This window comes from Urocampus carinirostris, chromosome 1, assembly GCF_059441175.1.
Source record: "Urocampus carinirostris isolate Australia breed hairy pipefish chromosome 1, RoL_Ucar_1.0, whole genome shotgun sequence".
NCBI lineage: Eukaryota > Metazoa > Chordata > Actinopteri > Syngnathiformes > Syngnathidae > Urocampus > Urocampus carinirostris.
The window spans coordinates 12,143,268-12,160,169 of NC_142349.1; the positions used below are offsets into that span (position 1 = coordinate 12,143,268).

General features: G+C 38.5%; 1 protein-coding gene across 1 annotated transcript in view; it reads right to left on the reverse strand.

Annotated features, from left to right (window-relative positions):
- Positions 1-16,902, reverse strand: part of insra (insulin receptor a) — a 79,795-nt gene that overhangs the window by 41,876 nt on the left and 21,017 nt on the right. The window contains exon 2 of the mRNA XM_088326842.1: positions 15,321-15,869. Coding sequence (XP_088182968.1) covers positions 15,321-15,869 — 549 coding nt within the window. The remainder of the gene's footprint in view (positions 1-15,320; positions 15,870-16,902) is intronic.

Sequence of the window (16,902 nt, forward strand, 5' to 3'; positions counted from 1 at the left end):
GACTGCACCTGCTCAGCATGGGCGCAACGCTGGGAAAGATTCTCACTAAATAGTACTGGTTGACAGTCTATTTGCTTTATTTGCTTTTTTTATTTATTTCCAAACAAACATTTACTAACAAAAAGAAAAAAGGAAGAGTGACTGTGACTGCATAGTTGTCAACTTAGTATTATAACTTAGTCCTACTTTGTAATTTTTTTTTGCTTGTTTAGTCTTCAGTCTCAAGTCATTTATCTTATTTTTCTCATTAAAGTATTTATTACATGTTTACTCTAGAGTGTCATGTTTAATTTCGTTGCATACAGTAATTCACAACATTGATATTTATGACAATGAAGACGATTCAATTTTTTTGATAAGTGTTCACAATATTTTATACGTTTTCTGATCATTTCAAATTGTGCATTCCGTGAAAACATTCTATACAGGAAAAAAAGACCAATCTCGTCCTAACCATTTCGGCTCTTATCCAAATCATTTCGCTCAATGGTAACAGGCGACAACGCCATTATAAATTGCTAATATTGTCGCGGTATTCTAAATAGTCCATCTTGCTGTGAGTAAATAGGCGCCACGTTGTGTGTGTAAACTGTATGGTTTCTTAATAAGGAGGATTTGCAATCATTAATACAGGGATAAATTGGTGGAGGTTGACATGTATGAGATCGGAATTTTTAAATATGTCATCAATGTCTCTGTTGTTTATTGTTTGCCACTCTGCAGCACCAAGAGCCGATTTGTAAACCTAATTAGGGAATCTGACTAACTTGTACTTTAAGCAATACCAAATTAGTTAATCAGCTTGACTGCTGATGTTAAACCTTTTGTGAATTTAAATTTGGAAATCATGCTGCGGAACATATACACAACTGTTCAAAAATTTGGGGTCCCTTAGAAAGGGTTAGGGTTATTTTTTGAAGGAAAAAGACTTGTTTCAATGAAGATGACAGGAAACTAATCAAAAATACATTGTAAATGTGGTAAATGACTACCGGTATTTTAGCTGCTAACGTCTGCTTTTAAATGCAATATCTATGTTGTGTGTACAGGACCAGTTCCAGCAACCAGCGCGACAGTGGTCTAATAGTACATTGTGTTTGCTGATGGCATTCAAAGGCAAATGGTTGATTAAAAAAAGCTTCTCCAATGATGTTAGCACAGCTAAAAACAGTGGAATTGGTTAAAAAAGCTACAAACGGACCTTTTCTTTTTGCTATTTAAGTATATGGAGCATCACATTTGTAGGTGTGATTAAGCTTTCAGAATGGCCAGAAAAGAAAACTTTCATGTGAAACACGACAGTCTTTTCTTGTTCTAAGAAATCGAGCTACTCCATGCGAAAAATTGCCAAGAAACTGAAGATTTCTAACAATGGTGTGAACTACTCTGTTCATGACAACAAAAACAGATTCTGATCAGAGTAGAATGGGAAGTGGGAGCACAACCAAGCAAGAGGACAAGTACATTACAGTCTGTAGTTTGAGAAATAGATGCCTTACGACTCTGCACTAAAAGCTTCGTTATACGTCGAAGTGTCCTTGGGCAAGACACTGAATCCCTAATGCCCCCAACAAGCAGGTCGGCGCCTTGCATGACTGCATGGCCGCTCTTAGTGTGTGAGTGTGTGTGTGAATAATTAAGTGCGAAGCACATTGTAAAGAGCTTTGGGAGGTCTTCATTGACCTGAAAAGCGCTATATAAATGCAGATTATTTAGCATTTAATAGTACCCGCAAAACACCAATGTCAACAACAGAGGCAACTCAGAGATGCTGGCGTTCAAAGCAGAGTGACAAATAAAAAGCTATAACTAAGTCAGAGCAAAAAAAAAAAAAAAAAAAGAATTAATACAGGCGAGAAATAAGAGACATTGGACAACTTATTTGATAAATACAAATGTTACTTTTTGATGGAAAACACAAAATTGTCTGGATGACCCTAAACTTTTGATCGGTGATGAATATTTTTTTTAAAGAAATTGTTTTCGGCCCTCCTTGGTCAACAAGTTTTAATAAAGTTAGGTTTGGCTTTCTGTGCGTGAGAGGTGATCAATACCAACTTTACCACAAGTGTGGTGTTTTTGTTTAGAGGTAAAATATTTCTAATGGATATTACAGGTGCACTAATGAATTGGCAATCCATTTAATTGGTCGCGATTTCCTGTGATTTGTGAAATTGTTGAACGACCTATCCTTGTCAAAATTAACTGATAATTATCTACCAATCTCATATTCTGCTCAGATACTGTAAAGTTTTATTTAGTACGGCTACTTAACATAATCGATTGTGTTCAATTTTTTATTACAAAATAAGGTTGGATAGGGGAGGGTTTGCGTTGCATGATTTTTCAAACATAAAAATAATGGGTTGCAGGTCTAACTAAGAGATAGAAATGTGTGATTTTACAGAAAGCTACAATCAGTACACACATTCTGGATTTGAATCAACTTAAAACTAACTTGGAGGATTTCCATTTCAATTGCGAAAATGTCACATGTTCAAATAAGATGCATATTTTCGTAAAAACAAGCAGATACATATCCAATGTGCACTACAAAACAAAGCCACTTGTAATTTGTTTCATTTTAAAGTTGTTGTATGGACACACAACTACATTAGAGTAATTTACTAGTAACAGTATGATAAAAATTCCAGCTACAAAACCTTCACTGATTAGAATGTTTTAGCAGTAGGTACATGCTAGAGTCCAGCGTAATTGACATCAGAGAAAGAAGATCAATAACCATGGTTTAATGTTTGATCAACTAGTCAAGTGAAGGTTTGAATGAACATTAAAATAAGGTCGTTTATTTTTATTAAAAGCAGGAACTGTAGTTTGTGTTTTTTTCTGACCAACCTTTTCTTCGGTGGCTGGTTTCTAATCCTTGTAGACCATTTTTAAAAGGTTAACGGTTTTTTAAAGTGCTGTATAAATAAAGTTAAGTTGAAGAAAACTACACCACCGACAACGTTCAATGAAGCTGATGGCTGAGCTAGACAGAAGCAATGACACTGTAGGGCCTCAAATCAGGGTCAAAACCCATAGAAGAGATGGGGCCTCCCTCTTAAGCCATCTTTGATCTGCCAAGCACTAATAGGACATTGTTATTCGTTCTATAGAAAATGCTAATCTCTGAATAATCGCCACAATTGTATAAAATGACAGGCCTTGCTACATTTTCTGCATTTTCCTTTAGCTCGTTTGGCCAATGGAATGACATACTGTTTGCATGTTGCAATCAAGCATGTATTACATTAGGGGACACCCAACTATGACCCTTGGCCCTTGACAGGCCCACAAACTGATTTAATCCGCCCTGTGAGAAGATACCCTGAGAAGCAAAAGAAAAAAATGAGTCTCTTGTCAAACAATGACCTGCCGTTTTAAATATTCACATTAAATATTGCCAAAGCAACATGCCTATTCGAACACCCCACTTTTGCTGTATGTGCTGACTACCATTTATTAAGCAGAAAACATTTGTGGAAACGCCCATACTAGTGATTTTTTAATGAATGTCTTTATTTAAGGCAATACAATTGCACTTACCTGGATTTCTTAGCCTGTGTCATTTTGTGTTCCCCCATTGAAATTGTATTTGTGATTGCGCCCATGGCCAACATTTAAAAAGCTGCCTATATTTTTCTTTATGTGCTTTTTTAATCAGTTCTATTTCACAAGATATTGAATTTATTGCAATTAAACACTTTTGAAGTAGCCCTCTTGCATTGAATCTTTCTATCGAAAATGATCCAATTTAGTGCTTAAAAAGGGAATTATTACTTTGCCATGACTTTCAAAGTTTTTATTTGTACATGAATATATTTATTTGTATATATGTGTGATTCAAAACCAATTGAATTACGTGGTCTCTTTATCTATTTTTATTTATTTTTTTAGCTCAGTGTAACTGATCTGAGATCATACATTATAGCATCTTGCTGTTTTTATTTTTATTTATTGAATAACAGATGTAGCATTGTGATACCTGATTTCATCCTCATCAACTCAGCATTCTGAAACAGAAAGCGCAAAACACAGGCGGGGAGGCTGTGGTGGTAGGTCTGACAAGCACATGGTCCTCCCCTTATTTGCCAGCTCAATTTCATTCACCAGATGTCGTCTAACAAAGGCCAGTGCGTATCTCCCGAAGAAAACTTAAGACGCACCATCCCTGCCAGCAACACAACAAAACCATCCTGTTCCAAACCACCACATTGGAACAGGAAGATGGCTAGAAAGTAGGTGGGCCGAAAGACCTGCTTTCCCCTGACCACGCCCAGGCCGAGTGAGGGCTTCTTATCGGAGTAGGTGACCAGACCCCGGACAGGGACAGCCCCCGCCCGCCTAGGAGGCTACAATATGTGCAGCTTCGGGCCCCGAAGTTTGTTCACTCTACAGTCAACAAACTAGTTGTTAAGCACCCGCTAATCTTAACAAGCATTCATCCCTACGTCCCATAATGCCCACGGTAACAAACATACATTTGATATGACTTCTTTCTATAGATTGTACTCTTCTGTAGAAACACATTTAAATATAATCAAATGTAAAGAAAAACTAGTTGTACATAGTTAACAGTCAAAGTAAGACAGAGTGTCTGAGCTGTCTGTATACCTTTAAATAGGTTGCGGCCTAGTAGTGAGTATTGTCAGGAACATAGCCAGTTGGTTTTGGCTTACTGTAAATGCTTGCCTGCAAGTGATTTCTATTTGTGTGCTCACTGTACCGCTGAATGATTGGCTAAAAGTGCATAGGAGTCTCTTTTTCTTCATCCTTCAAATAATTATGGTAGAAAATATGAAGCTTAACATGAATGTTTGCTCTTTAAAGAAAACAAACAAAAGGCAAGGAATTATAGAAATAAAAGCTGGTGTACAAAATATTTTTTTAATGGAAAAAAATATATGCTGTTAATCCAATTAACATCTTCAATAATCAAGTAAATGTTTAGACGTGAGTTTGATTCACCATGAAAGTGACAAACTCCAGTGATTCCACTTCCAATTTCTGAAGTCCTCAGTAACCTGACTGCCCATTTTGCACATCTGGTTAGCTACTCTTCTTGCACTATCGGCACTATGGTAAAATACTATACGTAGCCAATTACAATACAACTTTATTTATATCTGTACATTCAAGGAAACTGTGGGGGTCAGATGCATCGACATTTCGTTCTGTATACACGTGTACTAGAATGACAATAAAGTAGATCTGAATCTGAATCTGAATCTGAATCTGAAAGTGGGTAAACTATCTCTAGTGTTTCATACAGGAAAAAAAGCAATTTGTTAATTATTTTACGGTGAGAATAAAAGCACAACTAATGTGTTCTCAATATTTTTTTAATTTTGGCAATCATCCCTTTGATGTGATATTGCTTTATTGTTTTTGTTGTTTTCAACTTAAGGTAGTAATACTTTTTATCATTCACAGTAAGAAGTACACAAAAATTAGACCACTAAGGTAGTAGACGCACCATTTCCTATGGTGCGCCTTAGGCAAGTACAGTCTGGTGGCGCGCATCCCTCTCCAGGCCGCCAAATGTTTCCACCCGGTCGAGAATCCGGGGGACCTTTCTTGATTAAAATTGTTAAACAGGGTTATTAAATAGGTTTGTGATAGAAATATGAAATAAGTTGAATTGTGAATACAAAAATCAAAACCAGGCTAATTATGATATGATGCTTTAGGCCAGGGGTGTTAAACTCATTTTCACCTTGGGCCCCATCATCATAATGGCTGTCCTCAAAGGGCTTGAAGCAACAGAAAAATTAAACTAAATTTAATTAGTAATTAAAATAAATGTTAATAATCCTTTGTGTAAAATAACTCACAATTAAGTAAAAATAATATAAACAACTCTAAGTTAGATTACAGACTTGCATTTGGCCTTTCAAAAGGAACTGAAGGGTGTGAGTGACAGCCTGTCATTGATGAAACGACAAACCCACCCAAATCACGGCAAGTATTAAAATGAATAAGCTAGATTAATTTTGCAAATACATATTAGATTTACATGCAAAAATTGTTTAACTAAGAAAACTGCATAGAGTATAGCTACGTGACTGATGTTGTTTCAAGGAAGTGTTGAGGGTTGTCTATTAATGGCTCCTAGCATCCTGGCTACTGTGGTAGCTTCATATGATTGCATTATAATTGTAACTTTGGGGAAAAAATGCCTAAAACAAAACTATATAATTGCTTTGTAATGTTAAACCAAAAATCCTTACCAAAGAACTAATGTTGTGAGTAAGAATTAAAACAAGACAAGTGAATTAGAATAAAAACAATTCATAGTGCTTGTTATTGTGTAAAATATACACTGTTAAAAGTTTGTTTGTGTGTGAAAAGAGCGATCTATTCAGGCTACACGGCTCCCTGACTTGTCATTATTAACATTAACAAATTAAATTGTAAATATAATTAACAGAACAACAAAAATATGATGAATGCTAATCAGAAGAGTAAATTGATTACGTTTTTCCGCACTTTGCTCATGGTGTGTTTTGATTCACATGAAGGCAACCTGCTTTAGGCAGGGCCCACAGGGGTGAAAACTGGTAAACAATTTCATTAGCGTGCTCTGCTCTCCGCTGATAGAAAACAGAAAAACAACATGGGAGGAGGTGGAACGGCACTTTCTGTTATGAATGAGCTGGCACTGTCATCACCACTTGAAAGCAGGATATCCAGTTTGGCCGTGACTGGAATAGAAATGATAAATGGAGTGATGTGTGATTAGGGCCCTGTTTGTGACTAAAATGAGGTACGGGATGACCTGGGAGTTTCAAGGCCTCACTGTCAAATGAAGCATTGTAGGTGATGAAAGTAATGCGAACACAAACATATTAACCCTTTTGTTTAAGAAAATATTTTTAAAACATTGCGCAACTGAATTAAGATGATACATTCAACTATTTTCTCAATCTCAGAATAAAGGGGTCATATGCCCTGGAACGAGTAGCCCATCTGCAACTGTGAAGGATGTCTAACGAATTAATTCACATCATCGGTTATCAGAGACCATGTGCAGATGCCATTCAAAAAGAGGCAGACTGAACAGCAATTATGTGTGTGTGTTCGGGGAGGGGATTTCCTAATAAAATCAAAGGGTATATTCCAGGAAACAGAGGTACTTTTTTGCAGTTCAAAATTTCAGTTGAGGCAAGAGAAATATTGCAACAAAAAGTAGCTTAATTTTTTTGCTTTTTTACTTACAGTAACAAATTGATACACACTAAGTCGGTCATATATAACAATTTTAAAGTCTTAATCTATATACTCTTTGATTTAAATCGATGGTACAGACACACAATGCAAAAAAATAAAACTCAATAGAAGTTATGCAAAACCGGAGATGTTCAGACTGCAAAATACAAACTCATGGTCTCCACATCAATCATTCTTTGCTTTCATCGATTCATTTTCCAAGCATTTATTTAAATACAAAAATCTGGATCTAGAATGAACAGGAAAACTTCGGCATTGATCTAAAACCCGTGCACAGCGGGTGATGAAAAACGCCTGCCCACACGGCTGGAGCTGAATGCTTGAAATGTCTGGGATTCCACGGGACGGGCTCCAGTAGCTGTATGCTGAAGAGTTCGCAGGGTGCAGCTCAAACAAGTGCCAGAGCGGTGAAGTCAGCTCAGAAGGAAACACTCACGCTGTGTGTACGCGAGTGCATATGAGGGGGAATTGGACCTGACAGAATAGTCGGCCGCACACTTAAGAGAGTGAGACTGAGCATTTTGCGCAAGAACTTAAAAACTCTCCAATTTACTGATTCAATTCAGTGGGTTTGTTTTAGTCTTGCTCAACTCTTGCATGTACATTTACGCTTGATTTGAACTGTTCGACATTAGAAATTTTAATCACAGCATATTAGTATACTATACTCCTGATGTAGGAGTGTCAGTTACGACATCCGTAATAACACAGAGTAATTATTCTTTTTCACGTAAGGAAATCGGTGGCTAGTACCCATAAATGCTTCTGTAATTTTTTCTTCATGAACCAGGTTTTGCAGTAATTTTGTTTGTTTTAATTTAAATTTTTGTTCCTTTTTGAAATTGTTACAAGCACATAGAATTACCAAAAACTCGTGCGTCTCATCGAAGATAACGAGAGGGTTTGGTAATGTAAAAAATACCAGTTAAAATGCAAAATGTACAATTCCCTACTTCTGATTAAAAGAAGAAATGGCAATACTGTACAAGGTATACAACAAGTTGTAGCCTTGTATTGAGCCTTTGTATGAACTTTAGAATTGCATGAAAATGACTGAGTTGAAAATCATTTTTCAAGTGAACTACGCAACTTTAAATTAAACCATAGACGTCAGAATCGTCAGACTTCAGCTGAATAACATTTATTGGAGGGAATCAAAGTCTTGCCAAAAGAGTTTGGAGCAAGTTCCTCCTCCTAGGATTCCTTTGTACTAATCTTCTTCACATAATAAAATTAAAGCTACATTTTAAGCTGATGTCAAGTGATTGGGGTCAACAAAAAAGTGAGGATTCAAGTACAAAGCTTTCAGATGCAACGCAACACTAGTTCATACATTTAAAGGAATGCCTAAGGATAAATCGATAAGCCACTTTTTCAGTTCTCAGAGACGATGACAGAATCAGTAAAATATATTGTAGGAAAATACTGGAAGACGATAAAGCAGTGGGTTACAAACAAAATTCTCCAAGAGTGTGACACGAGGTGAGAACTAAAGAAGAAAAGTCAGAGCCCTGGAGGAGCAGGCAAATATAAAGCAGCCAACAAGAAAATCAGAAAAAGCGTGAGAGAAGCCAAGGGGAAATGGATCGAAGACCAATGCCCGGAGTTAGAAGAGTGCTTCAACAAGAACAATTCAAAGAAAGCCAGATTGTGAAAGACCTCACACAAACAAAACAGGTGAAAGTCAGCAACATTTATGATGAGGCAAGGAACAAGCCAACTGAAGAAAAAGAGATCATAAATAGATGAACAGAATACTGCACCAAACTCTACAACCACCCGACACAGGGCAACCATGAGGTCCTTAAGAATTCCGGCCCAGGGGAAAGTGACAACTTCCCTATATTCAGAGAAGAAAATGCAGCAGTTGACTCACTGAAGAATTGAAAGTCTCCAGGAATCGATAAAATTCCATCAAAACACATACAAAATGGTGGTGAGCAAACTATACACAACTTGACGAAGATTTGTTGTGAAACTGGCAGACAGGACAGTGGGCATCTCCATGGACAAAATCGCAAGTAATTATGTCACCAAAGAAAGGAAACCTTCAACTATGCTCCAACTAAAGAACCATCAGTCTCATTAGCCATGCAAGTAAAGTTATGCTAGAGGTCCTACTGAACAAACTGGAACCACAAGCTGAAATCATCCGAGGCGAAAAACAGGCAGGTTTCAGGGAGTGTAGGAACACCACAGAACAGATTTTTAATATGCACATCCTATGTGAGAATTTCCATAACACCAGAGAAACCTCAATCACATTTTTGTTGATTTGAACAAGACATTTGACAGAGTATGGCCAGCCGCTCTATGGGCCACCATGTGGAAGTACAACATGGGCCAGAAACTAGTTCAGACCATTGAACAACTGTATGCCAATGCCAACAGTGCGGTACTTAGCAATGGTACCATTTGAGCATGGTTTGGAACCACAGTCGGTGTGAAACAAGGCTGCATTTTCACTCCAACTTTATTCAACATCTTCCTGGAGAGGATTATGTCCGAAGCTCTGGAGCAACATGAAGGTAAAGTCAGTATTGGGGGACACAGCATCACTAACCTCCATTTTGCTGATGATAATGCCGGATTGGCAGGAGACAAATAGGATCTCAGAGATCTGGTCAATCGCCTGGACAAAGCATCAGCAGTATGGGATGGAAATCAGCACAGAAAAAAAGTAATGACCAACAATCCCCAAGGTATTACTCACAAACATCACCATCAACTACAGAGAGACAGAAACTGTCACCAAACTTAAATATCGTGGAGCTGTCATATCAGAAGAAGGGTCAGAATCAGAAATCATGGTCAGGAAAGCTCAAACCACAGCTGCACTTGCCAGACTTAAACCCATTTAGAGGGACAAGAACATAGCAGCGAAATCAAAGATCAGTATCATGCAAGCGCTTTATGCTTCCATCTTCCTCTATGCATGCGAGACATGGACTCTCAGCAAAACTCGAAAAGAAAATCTAGGCCTTAAAGATGCAATGTGACAGGGAACTTCTCGGCATCAGTAACATAGCTCATGGGACAAATGAAACAGTGTGCAACACTATCAGAGGGGACATTGGACCCTACAAAGAACTGCTGTCAACTGTGCGCAGACAGAAACTTCAGTGGTATGGTCATGTGACAAGATCATTTGAACTGGCCAAAATAATATCCATGGCACAGTCCAAGGGGCAGGAGGAGAGGAAGACTGACAAAGAACTGGGCCAACAACATTAAGGAATGGACTGGGGCCAACTTTGCCGAGACCTAAGAACAGGCCATGGACCGTCAACAGTGGAGAGTTGCGTCCTCATAGGTGCCCCAACGACCCATGCAGTTAAGGCATCCGTGAACCGTGATATTCAAATCCTCAACTATAGCCTCCTCAATTATTTATATGGAAAATACAATCTTTATAATACAATCTTTATAATATAATCTTTATAATATAATATAATCTTTATAATATAATATATTATTTATATATATATATATATATATATACATACATATATATATGGGCAGCACGGCGGGGCAGTGGTTAGCGCATGTGCGGCACAGTTCATGTCTTGGGAACCTCCTGCGTGGGTTCAAATCCAGCTCCAGACTTCCTGTGCGGAGTTTGTATGTTCTCCCCGTGCTTGCGTGGGTTTCCTCCGGGCACTCCGGTTTCGTCCCACGTTCCAAAAACATGCATTTCAGGTGAATTGGCCGGTCTAAATTGTCCCTAGGTGTGAATGAGCGAGTGAGTTGTCTGTCCCCGTGTGCCCTGCGATTGGCTGGCAACCAGTTCAGGGTGTCCCCTGCCCACTGCCCGATGATTGCTGGGATGGGCTCCAGCACCCCCGCGACCCTACTGAGGATAAGCGGTACAGATAATGGATGGATGGATAATTATAAAGACTTCGGAGCAAGACTCAAACTGATTATGACAAAATCCAATGTAGCCAAAAACAATGGATGTTTTGGTTGTTTTCTTAAGTCCCAAATTCCCAAACCAAACAAGCATTGTAAACATCACATCCTACAAAAAGCATCCTCTTTGAGCGAATCACTTTCATGAAATTCCCAGCTTGCATATAAATCTTACTGGTTGTTTACGGCCTCAAATCATAACCCTGCAATTAAAATAGTAAAACAAAGACAGGAAACAATCTGAATGACCATTCCAAAGACTTCAACGACCAAAATTGCTTGGCTCTGCTTCAGTGTGTTGGCGTCTGACAATACGGCCAGCAGTCGTAGCCTTGTGCTGGAGCGGTCGGTCAGAGTTCACCGGACTTGTCAAGTGTCTTCATCCTCCTCAGTGACCACTGACCTCGCAATCCCTTCCTCTAGAGAGGGCCGCATGGTCATATGTGAGTTACACCAAACTGCTAGTCTTCCTGCATCTCCTAGCAACAAGACCAAACCATTACAACAGCCACACATGTGTTTTGACCGTGTGTGATCAACATGCCCACCCAGCATACACAGTGCCAGAAGATTCAACTTCTCAATAAAAAAAAGTTGTAACAATTTTCACCTCAACATCTTCTGTCCACAATGTTTTTCATTATGCTATGAAATGGCGGTTGCCTCATTTATCGACTCAAATAAAATAAGCAAATAAAATGAGTTTATTAACAACACGATACGTGTTTTATGTTAGGTGTGCTTTTAATTGTCCTCACTAGCATGTTATGGCAAACAGAGAATGGTAGTGTAATTATAAGAATAGGTGACATTGCTCGGACACTTTGAAAGAAGTGAGGGACGTAACGAATTGGCTACAGATATGAATTACATTCAAGAACATGTTGCCGCAGTGTAACTTCAGAAGTTTAACTGCTTGGTTGCCACTCACAATTAGGCTGTTCATGATATAAATTTCCTTTTGAGCTGAATAAAGCTTGTTTGTAACAGGAACTAAACTGGGCCCCAGTGAGAATGTGTCAATCAAGTGAAGTCACATGTATAGCCCTCAATCACAAAGTCACAAATTCAGGAAACCCGAATTATTACGCATTCAAGTGGATTCATTTATGCCGAGTCATGGTGCAAAAACAGTGAACTACTCGACACAAAAGTGTCGGGTTGATCTATAACGTTAAAATGATACTCGGTACGAAGCATCTTCTTTGTAATTATTGTTTAAGGGTTTATGATAGAATCCAATTTGGATAATAGACAACTCATGGAATCTGTTGGTTACCATAGAGACATGCAGGCTTTGATTAAATTACTCAAAAGAAGGGATTAATTTGATGGATTTGACAGATTAAACTATGAAGCTTTGTTGGAAAATGGATTAATATGATTAATATATTAAATGGATGAATGGTATGAGTCTGTCCAAGCCAATAAATCATTTCTAGACAGTAACGTTGTTCAGACAAAAATCGGTCAATGTTTCAATTCTAAATGCAGTTTAACATTAATAAAAGTAAAAACAAACAAAAATGAAAATGTAACTGGAGTGTGGACAAGAGAAGATCAAAACAAGTGCTGTCAACAAGACAATATCTCTACATTAGGTGTTGTGTTGACATGGCACGTGTTCATGCAGGTGAGCGAGGGCAAATCGAATAAGCGCAGCAAGCCAGTGTCTGCTGCAACCTCGCTTTGCCACTTTGCTAAAGGGATCTAGAGAAAACGACTGCTGTGGAAAAAATTGGGAGAAGGGATGGGGGTCATGTAGGTAAGCCAGGTCAATCCTTTGAGAATCTGATCCATTCAAGTTATTTTGTTTGGTGAGGGTGACAAATGATTCTTACAACAGCTGCCTAATCTCAGCATCGACTAAGCATCAGTCTGCTAACACATTAATGAAAAGCGACTACATCTTAAAAAGAAACCTTGCGATGTTGCCCAGATATTGTTTGACTTTCAAATAAAACAATTCTGCAACAAACTTGTGAATGTAGAGGTTATTGTGGAAAAGAAAAAATGAAAGCTTAATCCACTGCCTTATATCCATCCAGGTTTGTAAACATATGGCTATTATTTCATGTGATCTCACTAAGCTCCCAGAAATCGCAATAGCTTCAAAATGCTTTGTATATTGTGCTAGACTTCTGGATAACTAATCTGACTACCGTAGCTCGGTAGGCTTCTTCATATCTTGTGGGACTTCTAAGCATATACAGCATTTCACGCAATGCTACACCTTTGAAAATGTCTCCAGATGTTCTCATATCATGCTAAACATCTGCATATGTAATAACTTGTGAAACTTTCACAGTTGCTGGAAAATAATTAAAATTTACAAAATCAATTTATTTCACATTGACTTGATCAAGTTAAGAATACCATGTAGTATGATTTTTTTCTTGACTTGGAAGACATTTTCAGAAGTGCAAACACTGAAAAAGTTGAATGCTCTTGTACTTGGTCCATTAGTAAAAATAGTAACATATAATCCCCCAAAAATCCAGTGATTATACGCTGTCTTCTTTTTCTAAACATGAGGGGTTGTTGTTGGTATTCATTTTGGCAAACAGAAGCTGAAGAACAAAGCGTGAAAGAAATAATTTGATTAGCAACTTTGCAGATGTGGGTCAAAAGTACAAATTTTGTCCAGCGAGATTGCATAAGTGGCAACAATGTCGAGTATAAACGGTGACTTTTCCTCTTCCTGAGTAAATCGAACAAATTGACAAGGAAGATAAAGGATTAATGACACATACGACAGACTTTATTACAAATGACTCCAGAAGTGAATCACGGCATCCAAAAACAACAATTCAAGAGCCGCACAGACACCGATGGTGAGTTAATGAGGCGCAGTCACGGCCCTCATCCCACCTGGAGATATATGCAAACAAGACTGGCCTTTGTCCTGGCAAAAATTATCTTTACGGTTTAATGCTATGATTAATCTCTCTGTCATGTTGTCTATAGCAGTGTATAAGTTAATATTTTTTTTCAAATTTTGTTTTCAAGAAATCATTCATTGAATGAAAATTACATTAGGTGAGAAAAATTGCAGATGAATAATATTCTAAAATTGATCAGTCAAAGGGATAATCTTCATTTTGTCATAAAGGAAACACCTAATGTATAGAAAATATTTTCATTCAATTCAATGACTAAAACTATTTGTATAGGAGTCAATCACAACACAAATCTCAAGATGTAACTGTAATATAAACTGAGAAACGTCTAGTTGTAAGAAAACAAATGTTGATAATGCATTAATAACACTGGATTTAAAAAACAAAAACAAAAACAAAAAACATTATCATTCAGTAAGTAAATGGTTTTACATTTTACAATTTTGACTTTATCCTTACTTTAAAAAGAAACTGGGAAATTGAGAATCTGAGGATCTGGGAATAGATCAGATCAACTAAACGTATTCAAAGAGGCAGTGGTGCCAGATTGCCTTTCGTTACTCAACTGTTGCCGTTTGATCAACTTGATTCCACATTTTGATAGGACTGCAAATAATTATATACAAATCATTCTGTTTGCTTTACAGTAGAGCTGCGTCATATTTTAGCCTAATACAGTCACCACACCAGACAAAAATAATTTATTTTCCTCTATCAATGAAGATAAATTGCAGTTTTGGCTAAAGTTAGCAGAGTTGCAATGACAGCATTGTGTCATGTGCTGGAGTTCACTGAGTACTTTCTATTTCGGTTAAGCTTCCCCTGTACAAATCAGGATCCAAACGTGACACCACGCTTGGCCAATTGGGCCATTAATGGCTCAACAGAGCGGGTCCAGGTCTTCTGGGCGCTTGTTTTGGGGGTGCAGAGAGATACAGTGCCAAACAGTTTACGTTTTTGAAAGAATTTTGCACGAGGGTGCCGATCCGACACCCTTGCTTGCACCCTTACGCAACATTGTGGCCTGGACATGGACATGTTTCTCAACCTATGTGTGTGCTCCTCTATCCGAAGACTGTTTCGGTGCCTCATTCTTGTCATGGTTGAGAGAATCGTTAATAGACATGGAAAAATGAACTGTATATGTATTTTCAAAATATGATCGTGTGCCTCTTCTTTCACCTGTTTATTGTCTCCTAAGGGTGGCACATTTTACTTTACTGCATTTACTTTCATTAGGAAGGGCGAGATGTAAAACAGTTAAGAAAGACTTACTTCTCTGGCAGTGCTTCTGTGTCCAGCAACGCTCGCTGAAGTGTCCGTTGATAGTGGTGGTCTGGCAGGTGGTCTTTCCCACAGATGCCCCTGGGCACACATCCCCGCACTCCCTGTCATTCTTGTTGGCCACGATGTAGTTGTCTTCCACCGAATCCAGGATCTTGGACCAGTCCAGGGTGGACAAGTAGCATAGATCAGGGTTTTTCTCGATCCTGACGGCTCCTCGCGTTATGTTCATCAGGCTATGCAGACCCAGCTCACGTAGTTGCAGCATCTCGAACACCACCAGGGCGTAGTTAAAGAACAAGTTGTTGCCACGGATAACCGTCAAGTTGGGGAACAGGTCACTGAGGCTCTCCATGCCATACACACGGAATAGCAGTAGGTAGTCGGTAACCACCGTCAACTTGGGGAACGTTAGGCCCCGGAAATCTTCAGGCTTGGTCCCGAACATAAGGATGATCTTCAGGTGGCCTTCAATCACCGTGCAGTTGGCTAGCGAGTCGAGTTTGGTCACGCTGTTTCGAATATCTTTGCTTGGACAGACTGGAAAGATGCAAAGAGAGAACAAGAAATTTAAGAAAAATACAAAAGAGACTAATGGGTCAAACAAATTTTCAGTACTATTTTCTGTTAAAGAAAAAAATACGTCTAGTAGAGCAGTGGTTCTCAACTGGTCTGACTTTAGGACCTAGCGTTCCAACCTAATTACAAGCCGCCACTCAAATTAGGAACACATTCCACTTATCAAATGATTTAAATGAAAGGATTGTCCAATTTGAATCAGAGGTAGTAGAATATATTCACATAATAATGACCAGCAAAACTAAAATTACTTAAAATCATAATGCTCAATTAAAGGCATTTTAAATATACAGTGGAACCTTGGTTTTCGAACGCCTCTCAGTTCGAACAGATCGGAATCCGACCAAAAATTTCCAGAAATTCATGCTTCGCTGTTCGGTCAAAAATTCAGAGTTTGAACGCCGGTAATGCGTGGGTGCGTACGCTAGGGTGCGATGCTGAGCGGTGTACGGGTGTAGATCGTTTTTTTTCGTGACCAACTGTTATTGCGTGCGGACGTGCTTCGTTTTGCTTTCGCTTTTAATATAGGTGTACGAAGTGTTTTAGCCCATAATTATGCCTCCGAAGAAAGTCAGTGCAAGCAGCAAAGTTGCTACAGGTGGAAAAAAGAAAAGTAGTGCGTACAACTATTGCATTTAAGAAAGAAATAATAGCAAAACATGAAGAAGGTGTGCTGATCTTGCTAGGGAATACCCCCACCGTCCACCTGCACCTTCTGCTGACCACCACAAAGGTAAGAAATCCTATTCATAATTCTTTTCTTTATCCTTTTTTTTTTTAATTTTACACGTTCATGTTAGCGTAATCTTTCGTATGGAAGATTACGATAACGCGAACGTACGATTAGCCTGGGTTAGCTTTGTTTACGATAAACATTCAAGTTAAAAATTCTGGGTGTTGGAACAGAGCCCGACATTCAGGGTGTTGGAACGGAGCCCCCTTTACAATGAACCGCTCACCACTTGTTGTGGAGACCCGGGTGCTAAATGACTTG